This window comes from Mobula hypostoma, chromosome 27, assembly GCF_963921235.1.
Source record: "Mobula hypostoma chromosome 27, sMobHyp1.1, whole genome shotgun sequence".
Lineage (NCBI taxonomy): Eukaryota > Metazoa > Chordata > Chondrichthyes > Myliobatiformes > Myliobatidae > Mobula > Mobula hypostoma.
This window is the reverse complement of record NC_086123.1, coordinates 4,192,492-4,215,354: the sequence shown is the minus strand read 5'-3', so window position 1 is coordinate 4,215,354 and position 22,863 is coordinate 4,192,492. Positions and strand designations below refer to the sequence as shown.

General features: G+C 51.7%; 1 protein-coding gene across 2 annotated transcripts in view; it reads left to right on the top strand.

The window, feature by feature from the left end:
• Positions 1–22,863, top strand: part of LOC134338359 (RNA-binding protein Musashi homolog 1-like) — a 253,854-nt gene that overhangs the window by 214,802 nt on the left and 16,189 nt on the right. For both annotated transcript variants that reach the window (XM_063034147.1, XM_063034148.1), the window contains exon 7: positions 5,869–5,917. In XM_063034147.1, coding sequence (XP_062890217.1) covers positions 5,869–5,917 — 49 coding nt within the window. The remainder of the gene's footprint in view (positions 1–5,868; positions 5,918–22,863) is intronic.

The following is a 22,863-nucleotide window of genomic DNA, read 5'->3' as shown; positions in this document are numbered from 1 at the left end:
GTCCACCTGGTCAAATGGGTGCTGCTGGAGGGCGGCCGGTAGTGAGAATGGCTGGCTTTCTTCCTCTCATCACCCCTTCCTCTCGTTCCCCCACTGAGTGGTGAGCTTCCCACGAAGAGTAAGAGAGTAAGAATTTCAGGTTGTATATTGTACACGTTCTCTGATTTTAAATGGGACTATTGATATCTTTGAGTTGCTTGACAAGGAGATTTATTTAGCAATTGGTTTATGTGGTATTGCCATTGCTGGTAATGTAAGAATGAATGATTGGAAAGGCAATAACCCCACTGAACTGAGCCCAGCAAATTCAGAACAAGGTTAACCCTTCCGATGGGTTTGGACTTTGTACAGCTCAGAAACAGGCCGTTCGGCCCATCGAGTCCAGGCTGACCACCACTCACCTTTATCCTAGACCAATCCCAATGCCTTTGTGTACTCAATACCACTCACCCACACTCCAGGCGAGGGGAGCTTCACTTGTCACAGGTACCGTTGTTTGTGCCAAGTCAAATCAGTTTATGCTGGGGGCAGCCTGCAAGTCTCATCACGCTCCCAGCGCCAACACAGCGTGCCCACAACTCACTAACCCTAACCCTACAGTATGTCTTTGGAATGTGAAGCACCCGGAAGAAACTGGCGCGTCATGGGGGGAAAATGCAGGCAGCGGCAGGAATCGAACCACATTCTTACAGCTGGCACTGTAAAGCATTGCGTTAACCACTGCTCTACCATGACCACAGTGACAGGTTAACCGGCCCGACATGTTTTCGGGGAAGGAAACCTGTTCTGTGGGATGAAGCCCGAGCCCCTAAAGTAAACCCACAGGGCCGCAGTAATGACGTACGCGCACACACTCAGGCTCGAACCCAGGCTTCTGGAGCTGTGAGACAACAGCTATGGTCACCCTGACAGCCCTTTCCCCCCCAGTTCACTTGTTGTCTGCGGCTGGGATTCAAATCCTTTTGGCAGGATCAGTGGTCCGGGCCTTTTGAGTGCCAGTCCAGTAGACGTGTTGCACAGTGTTATGACGTCCCCAAACGATGGTGTCTAGCTGCTGCCCACCGGCTGAAGAAGGGGTAGAAAGAGAGAGAACTAGGCAGGAGGGGCCAGCCGGGCCTACACTGCTGATACGTTGACTGTTCAAGTACTCATTTGCCTGCATGAGGCAGGGGTGATGATGAGGGCAGAATGTCCGAGTCAGCAAGGTGGAATTTGGGTGCCCATATGCTCCAGGTGCAGGTTGCTGTTTCAGCATGGACTAGATGGGCTGAAGGGCCTCGCTCTCTGTGCTGTAGTTCTTTATGACTCTGCTTTAGGTTCAAACTACTAAACTAATAGTAACTAAGACTGGTTACAGGAGTACCCAGCTGAAGGGGATGTCTAAACTTGCCTGCTTCCCAGAGTACTGAAGTTGAAGGGCAGGTGGCAGGTACAGCTTTCACTGACTAGAGTTGAAGTGGAAGATTTCTATTTTTTTATTGAAAACCCCTTCTTGAGTCAGAGAGAGGGAGAGAGAGGCTAGTTCTCAGGCGCCAGTATGTAAAGCACTGCCTGGCTAACAAAACCCTGCTTTCTGTTACTGACCTCTTGAGTAAAGTGGATATGTGTGCTTATGCACTGCTGAGTAAGCTGTGAAGGATAAATCAGTCCTTGGTGACTGAGGGGGACAAACAGCTATGTAAATGCTTTCTGAGAGGAACAATCTCAGCCTTTCATGATGTAAATGATTGCAGAATTATTCATGCAGGAGGTATTTTCTGGCGTGAATCTGTTCCAAAGTGAGACCTAACTAGTTGTGGATTGTAGTATGTGCAGTTATTGAGAGCAGGGCTGTAACTGAAGGGAAGATGCGTTTTAATGTGCCGGCAATTATTTCGGGTCCCGGGCACAGATTTTATTTAACCTGCGGTTCAGTGGGTGCTCGTGGTAATCTGCCCCAAGCAGCCCCAGATTAGGTTAGCTCAGGGTAATGAGGCAAGAATGAAGTCTCTCTAGCTGATCAGCAATGATAAAATGTCAGTGCACCCCACCCCCAACCCCAGCTCACGCTGTCTGCCGCTGATCTCCCGCCAGGTGACAGGAAATCAGCTTTTTTTTTGTTCTACCCCTCTTGTACCACTCTTTGTTGAACTGCCATCTAATTTGGGACTGAAGTTAGAGCTGGGATGTCCAGGGGTCATGCTGGTTTTTACAGCCTGCCCCTGGACTGCCCAAGAGTGTTCTCAGAACGAGATCTGGAGTCTCCTTACCTTCGTGATCCATCACTCAAAGCTTGGCTACATTGCGTGTGTATGCGCCTGATAATTTTACCCCGTTTGCTCCCTACACAGGATGGTTCTGCATCCGTGGGCTATAGGGAGGTTATTTTTGGTTTCTGCTCAGTTTGATCTCAATCAACAGTGGTAAGTGGGGAAATTTTGACGAAACAAAAACAAGCTGATTTCTGTCTGAAGTCAATGGATCGCCGGCTGTGTCGGTTGTTAACACAAATGACACATTTCACTGTGTGTTTCAACTTACATGTAACACATCATCTGAATTTGAATCAGGGAGTTTAGATAGACACTTGAATTTGGATGACATGCAGAGTTCTGACAAAGGGTCTCGGCCTGAAACGTCGACTGCACCTCTTCCTAGAGATGCTGCCTGGCCTGCTGTGTTCACCAGCAACTTTGATGTGTGTTGTAGATAGGAGAGATTTGGTTTTATTTGGCACCCTGTTCAGTATAGATTTGATGAGTTGAAGGGCCTGCTCCTGCACTCTTCTGTTCTCTGTAAATGTGTTCTGCCATGTCAGGTCTGCCAGAGGCACCAGTTTTGGGCGTATCTGCTGACCGTGGGAACCGTGGTGTTGGATCTGGGTATCTGCTGACCCACAGGAACTGCGGTTTTGGATCTGGGTTTCTGCTGACCGTGGAAACTGTGGTGTTGGATCTGGGTATCTGCTGACCCACAGGAACTGTGGTGTTGGATCTGGGTATCTGCTGACCCACAGGAACTGTGGTGTTGGATCTGGGCGTACCTGCTGACCCACAGAAACCGTGGTGTTGGATCTGGGTATCTGCTGACCCACAGGAACTGTGGTGTTGGATCTGGGTATCTGCTGACCCACAGGAACTGTGGTGTTGGATCTGGGCGTATCTGCTGACCCACAGGAACTGTGGTGTTGGATCTGGGTATCTGCTGACCCACAGGAACTGTGGTGTTGGATCTGGGTACCTGCTGACCCACAGGAACTGTGGTGTTGGATCTGGGTATCTGCTGACCGTGGGAGCTGTGATGTTGGATCTGGGTATCTGCTGACCGTGGGAACTGTGATGTTGGATCTGGGTATCTGCTGACCCACAGGAACTGTGGTGTTAGATCTGGGTACCTGCTGACCGTGGGAACCGTCTGCCACTGGTAGGGGTGGTGGTACTGGGCAGTTGCATGGGCATAGTGCCTGCTGTGCCGATGCCTGGCAGTGTGCTCTGTTCCTCGTTTGCAGCAACCTGATGCTTGTAAAACGGTCGCTTTATGTGAAATCCCTTTGGTAATTGAAGAAGGGCTTAGCGCTGCCGCCTGCTGGCATTGCTTGTGGCTGACTCAGCCAGTAGCACATATGGGAAGGGGCAGCTTCGGCTGTTCTGCGATGTCTGTTTGCACGGCTTTGGCCTTTAAAGAGAAGGGATTGACTTGGATTGTGAACAAGAAGACATTGGTGAAAAGGAGAGGAGGAACTGAAATATGCCAAACCTTGCCCAGTGATATCAAACCTCAAACCTCTTAAAGGGACTTGGACCAAATCAAAACCAACATTTGAGCACTGATTGAAGCCCTAAAGGCATGTTCTCTAACTTTGGCTGGTGTTGCTTGTGGTCATTACTTCCAGGGAGTGTGAACATGGCTCTGAACCGGTGTGGATAACTTCACTCTTCTCACAGAACAGATTCCACAACCTGCACACCGCACAACTCATGTTTTCAGTATTTATTTACGTTAGATGCATAGTGCTTGTTTGTGTGTAGTTTTACATTGATTCGATTGTGACTGTGTACAAGAAAATAATTCTCAAGGTAGTGAATTTCCTTTGAACTTTGAGAAGCAGGCAAGGGAGCCATACGAGCTCCCTCACCTTTCCCAGCCCTTCCTGGTATTCAGCTTTCTCCCGTGCGCTGAAGGACCCGTTCTTACTGTCGAAAGTACCCTGGTGCTCAGCTGACCAGTTGTCCGATGCCTGTCCATTCTCAGCGGGACTTAACAGCATTGGTAGGGCAGTGCAGCTCTGGGACCTTCAGTGCTGAGACAGACCCTCCCTATACAAACATGCAATGCTCGTCGGAAATATTTACCTACGTTGGAGCTGCTGTTTTATTGGGGGCTGCTGTTCTTGCACACAGATTGATTCAGGTCAGAAGGGGACAAGTGATCTACAACTGAGAAATGGGTTGGGGGTACGATTGGCCGAGTTCCTGCCCCTTGCCCAAACCCAGGACATTGAACACAGAGACCAGGCCTTTCCCACTCACCTGTTGAAGCTGAGGCCATGCTTGATCAGAGTTCATGCAAACTCCCGTCTGCAGGGGAGGCTCTGATGAGCAGAAACTGCTCCCCTCTGCCCTGCCCCTTTTGCAAAGAAATCAACCGTCCACCCTGTATCCAGACTCGGTCACGTCGTCTTGTTGTAACTGCAGTGTTTTGCTGGGGAGATGACACATCTTGCGCACCCCTCTTTTGAGTAGGATTTGATACTATGAATGGTAGTGCATAGGGAGTGTGATGGAACAGACACACTGAGTGAAACAAGCACACAGTTCGTTGAAAGTGGGATCACAGGCAGCGATAAGGGTGTTTGGCATGCGGGACCTCGTCAGCCAGAGCATTGAGCAGAGGGGTGGAGACAATATGTTGCAATTGTATAATTTATTTATTGAGATCCAGTGGGTCATTCTGGCCCTTTGAGCCGTACCACCCAGAAAACCCCAATCTAACCCTAGCCTAATCACAGGACAATTTACAACAACCAATTACCTTATCAACCGGAGCGTCTTTGGACTGTGGGAGGAAACCAGAGCATCCGGAGGAAACCCATGCAGGAGGCACATACAAACTCCTTACAGACAGCGGCGGGAATTGAACCCGGCTCGCTGGTACTGTAAAGAGTTGTGCTGACCATTATGCCACTGTGTTGTTGGTGAGGCCGCGCTTGGAGTACTGTGTACAGCTTTGCTTACTGGCTTATAAGAAGGATGTGGTTAAGCTGGCAAGAGCACAAGAGAATTATAAGGATGTTATCAGGACTAAAGAATACAAGTCAGAGAGAGATTGCCCAGGCTAGGTCCTTAACCCTCACAATATAGGACAATGAGAAGCCACCTTATAGAAATGTTTAAAATTATAAGTGGAATAGTTTAGGTGGATGGTAGCACTCTTTTCCTCAGGATAGATGAGGTCTAAACTAAAGGGTCATAGATTCAGGGTGAAAGGGGAAGATTAAAACGGGACCGGAGGGGCAACGTTTTGGACAGACTGCCCGAGGAGGTAGTTGAGGCAGGTACAGTATTATAAACTCAGAATCACTTGGATAGGTACATAACGGTTGGGTTTAGAGAAGCAGTTCCCAACCATTTTTGGGCCATAGACCAATGCCATTAAGCAAGGAGTTGGTGGGCCCCAGGCTGGGAACCTGTGGCCTAGAGGGACACGGGCCAAGTGCAGGACGTCGGGACTCCCCAGGCCGAGGGGTCCTTATCTGTGATGTGTGGCTCAGTGACTCTGCGACCAGCATGAAGCCCGTCACTGCCTCACCTGAGACTTTCATTTGCAGGAATACTAGCTTTCGTAGGACAATCTGTTGAAGGTATTGATAACGTTTGAATTTTCCAACAGGTAGACGATGCCATGCTGATGTTTGACAAGACAACCAATCGACATCGAGGTAAGCGTTTTGACTAGTTATTTCTGTTGTTTAATTCGTATCACTATATGTTACAGATGCCTGTATACTCTGGCAAGTCCTTGTAGAGTTTCATTTACAACACTTCCTTTTTTACCGAACAGTGTACTCTTTTACTGTTGATAATTGTATCACTCAGTCTTGCTGATAAACTTCCTTTAAACGGCACCACTCACATCCATTTGTACTCTACAGTACACAGTACAGGCCCTTTGGCCAACGATGTTGTGCTGACTTTTTAACCTACTCTTAAAATCAATCTATCCCTTCTACATAGGCCTCAATTTTCCTATCACCCACGTGAGTTCCTTAAGTGTCCCTAATATATTTGTCTGTACCAACACCCCCGAAAGGGTGTTCCACGCAACCCTTGAGTACAAAAAATCCTTGCCTCTGACATCCTCCCTGTGTGGTTGTCCATTGTGCTTGACGACGACAGGAAGCCTGTGCGGGGGAGTTTTTAAAGTGGAGAAGCGCTTGCCCTGGGGCAGTCCCACTCTCTCGATCTCAGAAGTCTGGGTCCAGTGGATGAACAAGCGTCACAACTGGGGTCTTCCTTGGCTGCAGTGGATGACGATGACGTCTCCTGTGCCTCGTCCTGCCCTTCACTCTCCACGGGGCGTCACAGTGCCGACTTCCTGGCTGTTGGATCCCACTGTCGATCTCGTCCGCCAGGGCTGACTTTGCAGGCTGGGACGGGCATGTTCCTGCCTCACTGGGTCATGGGGCCACTGGCCACCCTCGCCTGGCTTAACCGGCCTGTCGAAGCAGTCTACCAGAGTGTGGGCCGCTGTTGCATGCAAACAGCTACTTGGAGCCTCAGGTGAGAGCTGAGTGTCTGGTGGGGCCCAAAGGTGAGTGAGCTGCCCCAGAGTGGACACAACAAGCCCTTTCACCAAATGTGTACCTCCCTGGACACGCCATACACTCCAATCCTGCCTATACCTTTCTCCAATCACCTTAAAATGATGCCCCCTGGTATTAACCATGACTGCCCTGGGACAAAGTCTCTGGCTGTCCATTCGATCTATGTCTATTACCATCTCGTACACATCTGAAAGTCACCTGTTATCCTCCAAAGAGGAAAGCCCCAACTTGCTCAGCCTAACCTCATAAGATGTGCTCTCTAGTCTAAGCAGTTTATGTGTTCCTTTACGTTATTGGACCTGGTGGGTCAGCTCAATCTTCCCATCGCCCTCGGCACCCTCTCCGTTCCCCTCGGCACCCTCTCCGTCTCCCTCGGCACCCTCCCCGTCTCCCTCGGCACCCTCTCTGTCCCCCTCTGCACTCTCCCCGTCCCCCTCGGCACCCTCCCCCTCTCCCTCGGCACCCACCCCGTCTCCCTCGGCACCTCTCCGTCCCCCTCGGCGCCCTCCCCCTCTCCCTCGGCACCTCCCCGTCTCCCTCGGCACCCTCTCCGTCCCCCTCGGCACCTCCCCTTCTCCCTCGGCACCCTCCCCCTCTCCCTCGGCACCCACCCCGTCTCCGTCTGCACCCTGCTTGTCCCCCTCGGCACCCTCCCCCTCTCCCTCGGCACCCTCCCCGTCCCCCTCGGCACCCTCCCCGTCTCCCTCGGCACCCTCCCCGTCTCCCTCGGCACCCTCCCCGTCCCCCTCTGCACCCACCCCGTCTCCCTCGGCACCCTCCCCCTCTCTCTGGGCACCATCTCCGTCCCCCTTGGCACCCACCCCGTCTCCCTCGGCACCCTCCCCCTCTCCCTCGGCACCCTCTCCGTCCCCCTTGGCACCCTCCCCCTCTCCCTCGGCACCTTCTCCCTCTCCCTGTCCCTCAGCACCCTCCCCACGCTGGCTCTCCCAAGTCCTTGAGCCAAATCCACTCCTTGGCTCCCGTTTGAAAGTCCTTTTGATGACCAGTAGAGAACATGTGTAAAGGAGAGAGAGAGAGAGTGGCAAAATAAAAGCCAAGTGGGCGATTGACCCTCTGTTGGTGCAATGATCAGAAAAAGGCGATGGCTGACAGTAGTTTTATTTACTAATGCACGTACAGTCAGGCTGATAATGTCTTACAAGCAGTGTCTTTGTTGGCACCCGTGATTCCTACGAGCCTGGCATCAAACTTCAGAAGCCTGATTGGAGACGAGGCTTACTTGTCACACGTCACTGGTACAGTGAAGCGCGTCACTTCCGTGTCAAATCAACTCAGTGAGGATTGTGCTGGGGTTGCCCGCAAGTGTCGCCACGCTCCCCGCTGCTAACCTTAACCTTGACCTGGAGGTCTTTGAGGAAACCCACGCGGTCTGTGGTCAAACGTACAAACTCCTTACAGACTGCGGCTGAACTAGAAGCCCGATCTTACTGCAGCACTAATCGTTCCGTGTCCAGACCGTCACGTTTCACTCTGAACCTGGGAACACGGGGAGAGGGCAGAGGGTCTGCTTTCACCACAGCAGACAGCAAGTCCCACTCCTCTGTACCACCCCGTTCCTCGAACGGTGGGCTGAGGGGAACGCAGAAACTGGCCCATCAGATCCAAGCTGACCACTTACACAACTCTCATTGTGTCCTCCCCACATTTGGCATCAATTCTGCCCCACCAACATTCTGCAGCTCACGTACCGTAGGCGCTGGGGAGATGACAGGGACTGACTCCTGCGTCTTTACGATGTGGGAATGAAGTGGAGCTCTGTGAGGAAAGCCTCGTGGGTCGCAGGGAGACTCCACGGCTGACATTGGATTCGGGTCTCTGCGGCTGTGAGACAGCGGCAACACCATGTAGCCACGATGGCGCATGGTCCGGGGCCAGTCATTTGGATGAGTGAAATCCGAGTCAGGTGTATCACCTCTGCCATACCTCAGGAATCTTATTGTCCAGCACTAACCAACAGTACCGTGTAAGACATACAGGCCCTTCCGCCCACGTGCTGTGCTGACCTACTCAAGATCAATCTGACCCTCCCTCCTACACAGTCCCTTCATTTTCCTATCATCCACGTGCCTATCAAAGAGCATCTTAAATGCCGCCAGTGTGTCTGCCTCTACCCCCACTCCTGGCAGGCTTTCCACTCTTTCATCACCTTCTATTACAAAAACACTACCACTGACGTCCCCCTGTGCTTTGTTCCAATCACCTTAAAGATATGCCCCCCAGTATCTGGCCTGGAAAATTGTTAAAAAACAATTGTAAATGACAGTAAGTAAAATAGTGTGAAGGAGGTGGTCTTCATCGTGGATCAGTCCAGAATCTGGGGACAGAGGGGGAGAGGCTGTTCATAAAACACCGACTGTGCGTCTTCAGGCTCCTGTACCTCCTCCCTGGTGGAGAGGCGTGGGAGGGTCATTAACGGTGGACGAGGCGCCACCGTTTGGAGATGTTCGCGCTGGTGGAGAGACTTGTGCCCGTGATGGTGCCCAGCCCTCTGCTACACCTCTGCAACCCCTTTCGATTTTGGGCAATGTAGCCTCCATATCGGCCAGCGATGCAGCCAGTCACAGTGATCCCCATGGTACGGCATACTGTAGAATTCGCTCATGCCTTTGGTGAGGGACCAAATCCCCTCGATCTCTTACTGAAGTTATAGCCCTCTTTATGATTGTACTAATGTGTCGGGTGCAGGATAGATCGATCCTCTGTGATGTTGACGAGTAAGTGATTTGCTTACCAGCAGCTGTGCCGGTTACCCTAATCTTAAAACAGAGTGAGTTCTGACGGGGTGTTACTGTCACCGGAGCTCCTGAGGGAGGAAGTTGATGGTGATTTGGCTGTCCGACCACACTGATGAACTAAAGCACGAAGGGGATGGCATTCAGGAAGGAAGCAAGTGAGACGGAGATCCTGGGAATTTTTACCCCCAATAGTGGTGTTTTCAGCCGCATTGTTTGTTGGGGTTAATTATGTCCCCAGTTGCTCTTGTGGTGAGCAGCCAGACATGGTATGTAAACCCTTGTAACTCCCAGAACCCTCTTTTCCCAAGGAACGTGCATGGCCTTTCAATCAATGGACAAAGAGCTTCTGCACATGAAGTCTGGTTTACCCCAGCTCCGTAATTACTTGGAGTGAGGGTCGGGCAGCCCACTTGGGCTCGGACAATGTCCAGCGATCTCTGACCTTTCTCCCCGCTCCCAGTGGTGAGGTGGCCCTTTCCTCCTCCTGGTTCCCAGTCGTCCCCTCTACCTTTTCTTGCCCCTCCTGTTTGTGCAGGTACCGTATCAGTGCCCATTTGCCCTTGCTCAGCTGCGCTGTCCCTCTCCATTTCACATTACCTGACTCCAGGGAGCCTCATCTGGCAGCCAAGAACATGCATCTCAAGTGTGGTATTTACTTAACCTGCCTGTTTCCCTCGTGGCTGTTTCGGAGTCGACGGTTGGAGGTGGAGGTTGCAGATGGCCGTCTGGCGGACGGGCCCTCGGTGTCTGGGAAGATTTCTGGATAGCTGGCTGCGTCAAAGGGCAGACTGTTACAATGAAGGCGTTGTATACCGAGAGTTGCTCGGAATAAAAGCAGAGCTGAATGCTGTCATGTGAGCTTGTAACCTTGCTCACTGATTGTATTCAGCACATGGTTTCATCAGCCGTGATCCCAGCATTAGTGTAATCCTCTGCTGCTACCGATACTCAGTACCCTGGGTTGTTCTGTATCGCAGATCAGTGCTTCAGAGTTGGCCTGTGTTACAGATCAGCACCTCAGAGAATCTGTGGTCTACTTGGGTTTCTGTGTAGCATAACCACCCTGTTCTCTCAGCACCTTCCTGCCCTAATTTATCCGCTTTCTTTCCCTCGCTGACCTGCTCTCTGTCACACACTGGCTGTCTCCAGTTTTCTATTTCTGTTGTCTGTCCCCTCTCCTGCCTCTTCGTGATCCGCAATCCTCTGTGATCCTCTTTCTCCAGGTCTGTTTCCTACTTAACCACTCTGGCCTGGCGCTTTAAAACGACCTTAGGGCATTTCTGCTGGGGCGTTTGCACATGCCAGGGCTCCCTGTGAAATGGAGGTCGAACATAACTCAGGAAAGCCATCTCTACAGGTAATCGTTTAGATCTGGAAATGGGGCAGTGGGCTGGAGTGAACTGGCGTTTGCTGGCTGTCCTGATCTGAACAGCCAATGTCCGGCTTTCCCTGACTCCCGTGCAAGCTAGAATGCTACTAAATCCATCACTTTCCCCACTAAATAAGCCCCCCACCCCAACAGTTCAGACACACATTCAGAAAATCCCTGCATTCTAGGCACAAGAGACTCCGCAGAGGCAGTTAAATCTTGAGCAGACTCAAACACAAAATGCTGGAGGAACTCAACAAGTCACCGAGCGTGGCAAACTATAGAACAATACAGGCCCTTCAGCCCACAGTGTTGTGCCAACCTTTTAACTTACTCTAAGATCGGTCTGACCCGTCCCTCCTACATGGCCCTCCATTTTTGAAGGGTCTCGGCCCAAAGCATCGACTGTTTACTCCTCTCCATAGATGCTGCGTGACCTGCTGGGTTCTGCCCGCACTCTGTGTGCGTTACCTCTGCATCCTCCCACTCCCGGGTCCCTGCAGGTGCCTGCCCTGTCGTGCGGTGCTCCAGGGGGTGCAGCGGTGAGGTGACTGCCTAGGGTAGGTGCTCAGAGGCCGTGCCAATCTTGCCCTGCGATTGGGCAAGAATTCCCTTTGAAATGTGCTGACAGGATGTTCTCTGCAGGTGGGGAAAAGATTGTGTGTTGTGTATGTGTGTGTGTGTGTGGAACAAGAACAAGGGGTTTTTACTGAGTCACGTTAGCCATGGTACACACTGTGCACCTCCCTGTGAGGGAGCGACCAACCGGGCCCGCCCCGCCCAGACAAGCCTGCACTCAGAGAGCGTCCCGCGTGCCGGAGGCCCAGTCGACTCGGCGTGCCATCGATCCTGCGTCCCTGCCACGTTCTTGCAACCCATCTGATCACAGTTCACTGAGCACTTGGAAAATATAGTGCAGGCAGTGTAAGGGGGGTGGGGAGCTAGAGAAAAAGCCCCCCACCCTCCAAAAAAAAGATGTTCTGAAGAGAAGGCTCAGCCCATTGGAGACACAAGGAATGGCAAATGCTGGAATCTGGAGCCATGCGCCGAACGCTGGTGGGTCGGGTGCTTCTGTGGAGGGAAATGGACACTCAGCCACGCTGACTTGATAAATTGCTTGTCTTTAAGATTCCAGAATTCTAGTTATTTACTGCATGTACTGAGAAATTGATAACACCCAGCACACTGCTGGGGACAGCCCGCAGGTGTCACCACACGTTTTGGCGCTGACACAGCGTGCCCAAACGAAACAGAACACAAACGCCAACAGTGAAAGAAGCCCCATTCCCCCTCACCCACCCATACACATGCACGGTCCTTCCACCCAGGCCACCAGCACCCAGCGGACTTGCAGACACTGGGCCTTCACAGACTCTGGGCTCCAGCCACCGGGCCTTGAATTTCGGAGACCCAATCGACCTTCGAGCGTTGATCTTCAGTATCTACTCCAGGACCTGCTGATGACAGAACCCCGAACACTAGGCCCCGCACTCTGGCCTCACTGATTTTAACGTACCTAGGGGCTCAACGGCCCTCGTTCCTCCGACCCACGTGGACTCCGATTCCAATCCCTGCCAACAAGCTGCTGATCCTGGAAGGGTGGTGGGGGCGGGGTGGGAACTGGTCCTTGTCTACTGTGGTCTGATTGCCCGACATCTGACCACGGATGTCCGGCAAACGCAGAGCGAAGGCTTGGACTGTGGCCTGACCTCGAATTCCCCAACATTCCTGTCCCTAAACATAACCTGGCCCCTAACTCTCCTCTCTGTCCACAAAACAATCTCTATAAACCTAAAAAAACCCAACTTAGTGAGCCACAACCTCGTCAGAGACTGGACCGCTGCTCAGTGCCATCTTGATGAGCAACCATAAAAGCTTAGAACTTGTATTCCTGTATCGCAGGTTCCTGAACGCGACCAGCCAAAGTAACTGCATCATTCAATGCCTTGAGAAGACTGGGAAATCAAAGCTCTCTGGGAAGAGTGGCTGGCAGGTTTCTACCTCTTGTTGCTGGAAGAAATATTCCTGGTTTTGCCCCTGAACAGACTTGGTGCTAATTCTTCAGCCTTCTCGGACAATGGGGCTTGTTCATCGGTTCATCCTCATGTAGGAAAGGGCCATATAATGATAGTCCTGCCCACTTCACCTCTGACACCAGCACCCCATGACGACGGCTGCCCGGGGTGTTTGTCAGGAGTTCTGTAGCAAGCTGTTCAACTTTATTCAGCAGAGCCTCACCTAATTAAAAGGTAAGGCAATCGGCTCCAGCAGCTTAAGCCGTCCTGGCGGGGTGGAGGCTGATGAATTGCTCGTGACGGCCAGCGGCTGGTGTGAGTCCGGACCAGACTTGCTGACACCGATCACCTTGTGGCAGCTCGCAATGTGCACGCCGCGGCGCGGTTCCCCGCTGTTCGTCTAAAGGCGCTCAGTGTCCGCGTCAGCATTCCTTCCCACAGCACCCAACGTGGGCCTCATCTCGGGGCTTTCCACTCCCCAGGAGATCGAAGGGTAAGGTGGCTACCAGCAAGGGACTGCAACCTGTTTTCCTGCACGGTGCCTGGGTAGGTTGGAAGGAAGATTCAGGTGAATCGCAGTCATTCTGACGTGGATCATGCTGGCCAAAGAGTCTGTTACTCTGCAGTCTGAGTTCGAGAAAAGACCAACCACTGGGCCTCGTCTCTGGCTGCCGAGCGGAGCGGACCTGGGAGGGGTTAGAGGCAGTTGTAGATTCCTGGGAATCTTGGACAGGGAAGTTCCCAGTTTGTCACTGAGAACCCCTGGAGCCACTGAGAGTGGTAGCACTGTCCTGGTGAATGAATCGGGGCTGTTGTCGAATAGCGAGACCGAGGAGTACAGAGCGTGGAAGGTGATAGAGTCATACAGTGTGTACACAGGCCGTTCGGCCCAGCTAATCCATACTGACCAAGATACCCACCTAAGAGTCCCAGTGTTTGGCCCGATCCCCTGGTTAATGGTAGGACTGCATGGCATAAAAAATGTTAGGACCCCCTGCTCTAAACCTTTCATATCTATGTACCTACCAAGTACCTTTAGAATGTTGTTTATCTCCGTTCCTCTGGCAGATCGTTCCATCTCCTGATCACTCTCTGAGTGGAACAAGCTGCCCTTTGCATCTCTCCCTTCACCGTAAACCTTTATTTCTTGATTCCCCAGTCCTGGGAAAAGGACTGTGTACATTCAGCCCATCTTTGCTCCTCATGATTTTATACACCTCCATAAGGTCACTGTTTCGTGTTCTACACTCCAGTGGCAAAAGTCCCATCCTGCTGAGTGTCTCCCCATAGCTCATTCGCCTGAGTCCCAGCAAGATCCTCTGCACCCTTTCCAGCTTAGCAGCCTCTGTTCTCTCGCAGGGTGACCAATACTGAGCACGACTGCAAATGCAGCCTCACCAGCATCTTGTACCACTGCAGTATAACATCCCAACTTCTGCACCCAGTACCCTGACTGATGATGGCTAGTTGCCAAAAGCCATGTCTACCTGTGATGACACGTTCAGGAAAGCTTGTGCTCGTTCTCCTCGGTCCCTCCTTCTGCAACACGCCCCAAGGCTCAAGGTGGTAGGGCGTATTTACAAATTGTGGGGTTTATTTGCTCAAGGCAGCGCAGATGGAGACCACTCAACCTGTCAACCCCATGCTAGCCTCCAACAGAGCAGTCCCATCTGTTTCCCACCACCCCTGCAGCCCTCCCTCCCCCTTGCTCTCTCACTCCCGTTGTGGTCAAGAGGATGATTGTTGAAATTCACCATTCATTGGCTACTTGCCCTCTCCCACCCAGACACGGCAGTTTACATTTTTGATCTAAAAGGAAAAGTAAGTTGTTTGTCACTGATCTCGGCACCCATACTTCCATGAAGGATGCTGGCGCTGGAATGCGCGGTGTAGTGTGACACTCTCCAGCGCATCGTCTGGTTGTTTCGATAATTCAAACTGCACGCTTCGCTGTGTGTGTACATGTGGCAAATATACCTTAAGATGAAGGATGCAGGGACTTCATCCTTCTGCCCGCCTGTTGGGATAATAACCGTAAGGAAGAAGACACACTGGTGCTGGAGAAGGAGAGACAAGAGGCCAAAGGTTCGGCTTTCCGGAGGAACACTGGATGCTGGGGAGCTCAGCAGGTTGGACAGCGTCTGTGGAGGGAGGTGGTCAGTCAATGCTTTGAGTCAGATGAGGGGTCTCGCCCTCCACTTCCCTCCACAGAGGCTGCCTGACCTGCTGAGTTCCTCCAGCATCCTGTGAGATGGTGGCGGAGGGCCAGAGGGATCCCCGACCTGGACTGTTGACTGGCTGTGGTGCTACTCTTTCCAGCCGTAAAGAGCTTGCTCCTGATCCTCACGTTCCACGTTTAATTTCCTCGCGTTCCACGTTTAATTTCCTCACGTTCCACGTTTAATTTTCTTCATTGTGTAACAAAAGCAGTATATGTTACCTAGGAGGTCAGGCAGCATCTGTGGAAAGAGGAACAGTCAATGTTTCTGTTCTGAGACCTCAGTACAGAGGTAGAGAGACCAGGAAATAGAGGAGGTAGGGAGAAATGCATGCTTGTAGTGGATTGTTGTCGGAAGAGATGTGTTAGTCCCGGGAGTACCTCTGCAGCGTGCAGAGTAATTGGGGTAGATTTCGAGGCTGCTCGTGTGTGTTGCTGGTTGGAGTGGAGCAGGGGCTACGCATTTCTCAATGTCCCTCGTTAGATCATTAACAGGAGGTTTTCCAGATGCTGGAAAGTCCTGAGCGACAACACAAGACTCGACAGGTCAGGCAGCATCTGTGGAGGGAAGTAAACAGTCGACATTTTGGCCCCGAGAGTCCTCACTGGGTTGAGCTCCTCCAGCATTTCACTGGTGTTTGTTATTGAGGGGATCGAGGGAAGGTCTGGGGCTTACTGTTCACTCAGATTTCCTGCTGGTAAACGCTGTGAATCAAGAAACAAAGGGCTGGGGGAGCTCAGCGGGTCGGGGCAGCACCTGTGCAGGGAAATGGGCAGTCGAAGTTGCCGGTCAAGACCTTCCCTCTGGACTCGGAAGAAGAGTCGGGAGTTGGCCAGTGGATACTGGATGAGGATGGTGTCAGGTTTCGAGATGCACCCTATTTCCAAGGTTGCAGCCAAGAGGAAGGAAGATGCTCAGTTTGACTGTTGCCTGTACTTCCCACTGTGATGCGAGGCCAGCTCCTCATTAAACTTCTGCCAGGGCTGTTCTAAGCACACTGTCTCCGTTCCATACTGTAGGATCGCGTCAACCACACCGTCCTTAGCCAGAGACGGAGCATTTCCAAGGACAAGCCTTGCAAATGAACGGCCATTCTTTTGCAAATTAAATATGTGCTTGCGTTTTTTTTAAAAAAAGCGCAGATGCAAGCAGCTCAACAAAGAAAGCCGCCGGGTGTGACTTCAAGCTGGTGAATTAACGATGTTTGAAGTCTGGCCCCATGACCCCTGTGACCCAGCCGTGGCCCCAGCCCCTGAATGCACAGATTATAGCTCCGTCCTGAGTCGCCACATCTGTCGCTGTTACTTAAAAATGAGGCGTGCAGCCATGGCAACCTGATTGGAGCTGTCCGTCATCGCGATGTATTAACAGCAGGCAGGCCAGGCATCCTTCCACAACGGTCAGGGTAAGCAGGAAGCGCAAGTGCTCTCCCCCTCACTCACACACGCACAGAAACGCCCAGCTCCACTGACCAGCTTTTTATGGCAAAGTAAGTTTATATTAAGTTCTACAATACCACAGCAAAAAACACTGTAAAGAACCACAGTAATGAAGCTCAGTGTTCCTGTCCTTGACTAGCATCTCACTTATCCCCTTGGGTGCCCAGTAGTCTTGGATTACCTACACAGTGCCCGTGAGCACCATGTGCTTTTTCTCCAGGGATACCCGGGAACAAACGTATCCCTGTAAGATTGCCAGGCAGTCGGCCCAGGCAGAGCCCTCAGCTACCTGTCTCCAGGAAGCACGGGTAGCTAACCTGGCCAACCCTGCGGGAGTACGTTTACCAGATTATCCTCCTCCAGTCCCAGCCTCTCCCTGCTGGATGAGCAGATACGAAGGGCCCCACTGAATCCTGGGAAATCATGACCCTTGACCCCTCATGGAGACGGGGAATTGGGGATGTTATTGGGAACTTTTCATCGCTACGCATCACTGAAGGGGTGCACTCCCTCACAGGTGACCCACCTGACTCCCCCATCTGTGGACGAGTCAGCAATCAATGTTTCGTCCTGTTCCGGGCAAGAAGGCGCCGGGCTGAAGTCGCGGCTCAGACCTGTATTTTTAGATTTGTAAGGATGGTTGTGGGGACGGGCAGGAGTTAGAGGTCAGGTTGGGATAAGGGACCGGAATGTGGGGGCTTTAGAGATCAGATTTGGGTTTATGGCTAGTGATGTGGAGGAGTTGGGGATCAGGCTGCAGTGTAGGCCTGTACTCTGTGCTCAGCGGTCAGTGATATGGACATAGGCTCTCCCCGGTCTGTGGGTCCCAGGATTGGATATCTGTGCAAGAGGTACGACGGCCGGCGGGTCGCCAAGCCTGGAGTTTGGAGCCCTGTCATCAGTAGTCTGGGGGTCGATACCTAATATCGGAGCACAAAGGTCAGTCAGAAGTCCGGAGGTTGAAGGCCAATGGCTAAGGACTGGAGACTGGAAAGTGGAGGACTGTCTGCATGTGTCAGTGGGTGGGAGGGGGCTTGTTTTGCTGTTGTTGTTTACTGGCTTGTTTTTCGTGTTCTGTCTGGCAGTGTGGGCACGACATGTTGGCGCCGGAATGTGCATCTCTAGGTTGTGTTGGTTATTAACGTAAACGATGTGTTTCTATGTGCATGTGATGAATAAATGAATCTGAATAGACTTCATCAGTCACCTCAGAACGTGCAGAATCGCTGGTCATCCTCGGTCACGAGGGACTGCCTTGGGAGACAGCTCTGTTTAAGTGATCCTTGTAAGGGTAACGACCTTCAGAAGGATCATCTTGTGTCTGTCTGTTGAGAGAGTTGTCCAGTTGTCTACTTGTCCTTCGAATCCCCGACACTTTCTCCAGTTCTCTCTGAAAAGTAATTCTGGGATCACCATTCAGCATGTTATGTGGAACCACAGTGCTAAACACACCTCCAGAAGGAAAATATTGGTGCTGGAAATGTGGAGTTGCACTCCAGGCAATGCAGGAAACACTCAGCAGGTAAGGCAGCGCCTCTGGACAGAGCAATAGAGGCAGTGTTTCAGTTCTGGGACCTTTCATTGGAACCATCTCATCAAAAGGTCATTAACACAAAACATGAACCCTGATTCTCTCTCCACTGATGCAGCCTGACCCGCTGAGTGTTGTGTTTAGATTTTATAACTGAACGTAACTGCTCCCACATTCCCATTGAGTTGTAGATCTCGCAGTTTCCTCGTGCTGCTTGATTTTGTACGGTGTTCTCGTCACCTTCTCCAGGGTGGGCCCTGGGAGCGAAGGGGACCGTGGGGCCTGCTGGTAGGTAAACGGGATGACTTGAACTGAGGGTGGCTGGTTGTTTCGGTAACTGTGACCAGAAAGCCTTTGTGAAGCCCAGCTTTGGCGCTTTGGACCAGCAGTTGCCCATTTTGGGTGGTTAAGTAGCCACACAGCAGAGTCATTGTTGACTGGTCAACAGTTGCCCATTTCAGCTAATCCCACATTCATATTAACTCACCCCACATTCAGCTGCTCACCTACACAATTTGCTGTGGCCACCCCACGCGACTGGGATGTGGAAGGAATCACAATTAGGTTTGTCAACACCAATATCATTCTGTTCTGCGGCAGCAGGAGGCGTAATACGTAAAATGTACGATAAATTACTGTAACAAATATGTACATGTGTATAAATAATAAGTACTGCAAGAAGGAACCAAAAATAGTTCATGGGTTCAGTGTCCATTCAGAAATGGTGGCGGGGAAGAAACTGTTGCTGAAATAGTGAATGTGGGTCTTCATTCTCCTGGGCCTCCCCACTGACGGTAGTAACGACAAGACAGCATGTCATGGGTTCTTGGTGGTGGATGCAGCTTTCTGAGGCGTCGTCTTTTAAAATGTTCCAGCGCTTGCCCCATGTCCCTTAAACCCTTGGTTAACAAAATTCCCTCTTACCCCCCGCTGCTCCCTGTTAGATGGTAGGATGGAGACTTCTACCCTCTTCTGCACCTTGTGCTCATTCCGTACCTGCATGATTTTCTCCCCAGAAGTCTGATGCAAATGAAATCCAGAAAAGCACTAAATGTTTCTGAAGCAGCTTTATCTGGTTCTGATCCAGAGCCAGGGAAATCCAGGATTTGACCTGGAAGTGTATGCAATGCCCTTTGCTGAGTCAGAGTCCTGCGACTCCCTCCCTAAGGGGGTTTGTTACGCTGCCTGGTATGTTCTGTAAGCATCATGGACGCGCTCTGTAGGCGGTGGAATGTGTGACGATGCCTCCCAGCTGTCCCCAGCTCACTCCAGGGTTCTGTTGCTCGTTCACACAAACATTTCACTGTACGTTCCGATGTATGTGTGGTAAATAAATCTGAAGGTGAAGGACTGTGGCAGTTGAGGAAACCGAGGGAAGATCGGTTAAGTGCTGGTCAGCCTACAAACCTGGAATGAACTGAGAACGAGAGGCCCTTTGAAGCAAGCGGTTACTGCGTTGCTGTGAGCAGCGGCGTGAGCTGGAGTTGACCGTAGCTGCTGTCGCCGTGTTCACTGGGTCGGCGGAGAGACTCCGGGAGTCGCCGTGTTCACTGGGTCGGCGGAGAGACTCCGGGAGCCGCCGTGTTCACTGGGTCGGCGGAGAGACTCCGGGAGTCGCCGTGTTCACTGGGTCGGCGGAGAGACTCCGGGAGCCGCCGTGCTCACTGGGTCGGCGGAGAGACTCCGGGAGCCGCCGTGCTCACTGGGTCGGCGGAGAGACTCCGGGAGCCGCCGTGCTCACTGGGTCGGCGGAGAGACTCCGGGAGCCGCCGTGCTCACTGGGTCGGCGGAGAGACTCCGGGAGCCGCCGTGCTCACTGGGTCGGCGGAGAGACTCCGGGAGCCGCCGTGCTCACTGGGTCGGCGGAGAGACTCCGGGAGCCGCCGTGCTCACTGGGTCGGCGGAGAGACTCCGGGAGCCGCCGTGCTCACTGGGTCGGCGGAGAGACGCAGAGCCGTGTGGCACCGATACACCAATAGTGTCCTGTTTCGGAGGGAAACGTGTTTATGGTGTTTGGTCATAAATCAGCAAGGAATTGCAGAGTGGATTCGAGGTGCCAAATGGCCTCGCCTGGTTTTGGATGTAATAAAGAATTCCTGTCCTCGTGCTGAATTCCTTTGCGTCCAGTCGTTCGAGGAAGAGTTTCCTGAGATCACCCTGAAATTTGAATTTGGATACCCCAGTGAACTGTACACCACTCATAGTCATGACTTCTCCGAAGTGTATTGACTACAGTTAAGGGCAGGAAAAGAAATCCCTATTAAAGTAACCCATCTGTAAATTTATTTTTGAAGCAATTGTTTGTAACGTTGTTCCAGAAGCAAAAGAAAAAGCTCTCAGTGAAGGTTTTTTACAGCTGCTCTGTAAGTCTTTATAAACACGAGATTCAGCAGATCATGCAGCATCTGTGGATAGGAGTGACAGTCAGCTGAGGTCCTGACGAAAGGTCTTGGCACAAAAGGTCAGCTGGTTATTCCTCTTCAGCCTGACCTGCTGAATTCCACCTGCCTCTTGGGTGTGTTACTCTGAATCTCCATACGAGCTCATCCTTTAACCACGTCAGTTTAGTCGCCTCTCTGAACACGAGGTTAATTTCTGCAACAAACTAATGTTTAACCCTTCCTGAATCAATGTAGCATCTGCTCCCAGCTCCTGCTTTATAATATTTACATGATGGTCAAGTTAAAACATTGTCCTCCTTGGCCAGAGTCCCCACAGTGCCCCCGGTCTCAGTAGGCTGCACCCCCTCTACAGCGACGCCTGGGTTTGGCAGTAGTCTGGCAAGGGGGGGCAGACAGCAGGCTCAGGTAGATGAACCTCTGATGGCCCGCTGCCCACGGCCAGGCCGAGGAGCAAGCTGACCGGTACTCCTCCTCACCCTACCGTCTCTGCACCGACGATCAGTGACGTGGGGCTGAGGTTTACCCAGAGTCCGAGGAGAAGCCCCTTCAAGTGCTCAAACCTGGGGTGCAATCCCTCGCATTGTACATGAGCTTGGAGCGTGGACTGCTACAGATGACCGTGAACTGCCTGTTTCTTTGGAGGGTCGGGGGTGGGGGGGGCGTGGTGTGGTGCGGTCATCACTGGCCATGCGAGACCTTGTACTTGCGCAGGAGAATTCTGCAAGACCCCCCAACCCCACCGACCTCCGCTCCCTCCCCCACTTCCCGGCCACCAGGTGTGCGTGGGGTGAAAAGCGGGTGTGTGGTAGGAAGGGGGACAGCCCCGCTCGTTGTTTAACGCAAGGAGGTGGCTTTGGACAAAGGGGTTGAGTGTACGGTACTGCATTATTCATAGGAACAGAACGGTGACTGAATTATTGATGGGGAAGACTCAGCAGGTGTGTGAGAACAGGGGTACAGTTACAGCCAACGTGGGCCGTGTGAGAATTCGAAAACCCAGCCCCATAGCACACTGGGGGTTGGGAGAGAGATCAGCTACCCCCCTTGTACCCCGCTGAGTCAAACCCTCTCTCCTGTATCCCATCATCTCCACGTTGAGCAACCTTTAACGAGGTAATGTTCTGCATGAAAGTATGTCTAGCTTTCCCCTCGTTCCCCTCTTGCTTCCACCCCTTCCACCCCAGTGCTTCCTCATCTGCCCTGGGGTCACTAACAACCTGTGGACCCTTTTTCTCAAGGACTCATTCAAGAACATTTATAATCAAAGCCTGTATACAGTCTACAACCCTGAGAATCGTCTTCCCACAGACAGTCATGAAACTAAGAAACACCAGCCACCCACATGCAAACAAAAAATAAATTGTGCAAACAGCAAAAACACAGAATATGAAACGTCAAACCCCAGAGTCATTGAAACGGTCCAGGAATGTCGAGCTTAGTTCAGTTCAGTTCAGCGCCGTGTCGTTGGTTGACTACAGGGCCACAGAGCCAGTCAGTCCCGATGAAAATCACACAAAATAGCAATAGAGCAAGGAGCAAACAGAAACCGGAGACACATAACAAACTGCAGCGTCCTCTAAAAACAAGACCAGTCCACAAACTACACTGATCAAACCTCGCCCAAGACCAGACTCAGAAGATATAGGAGCAGAATTAGGCCATTCAGCCCATCAGCCCATGCAGGAGGAGTCCTGTACTTTCCTCTGGCAGCAGAGAGGGAGACCGGTCAAACACAGGCAGATGGTACTGAACACCTGCTCGCTTTCTGCTCTCATCCTCATTGATCTCGATCTTGTTCGGTGCTTCAATCAGCAAGCTGGTCGAGAATTGGAGCCGATCTTTGGTTTGCACTCCGCCATCAGGCCGCACGTTTCATTCCAAACTCCCTCTCAACCACACCCAGTTCCCTCGGAGACAGCAAAAATGCCTGATCGCTTAGTTGGCCCAAAAACACATGTTCAAGATGTAAATTACAGGCTCCAAATGTGCACAGATTAGCAGTAAAAGTATATTTAAAAGGAGAAATAGTTTCGTGAACTGTTAATTGCGTTGGTTGCTGCTGCCATCTTGCAAGCTGACTCATGTTTTTGATATTTATTGCTTATTTATGTATTTTTTTTGTATTTACACAGTTTGTTGTCTCTCGCATGTTGGTCATTCGTTTTGTGTGTGGTTTTTCATTGATTCCATTGTTTACCTTTGTATCAGATGTGAATTCCTGCAAGAAAATGGATCTGAGGGGTGTATATGGTGACATTTATGTCCTTTGATAATAAATTTACTCTGAACTTTGAACTGTGAGTCCATTGGTGTGCCTGAGTCTGGCTCCA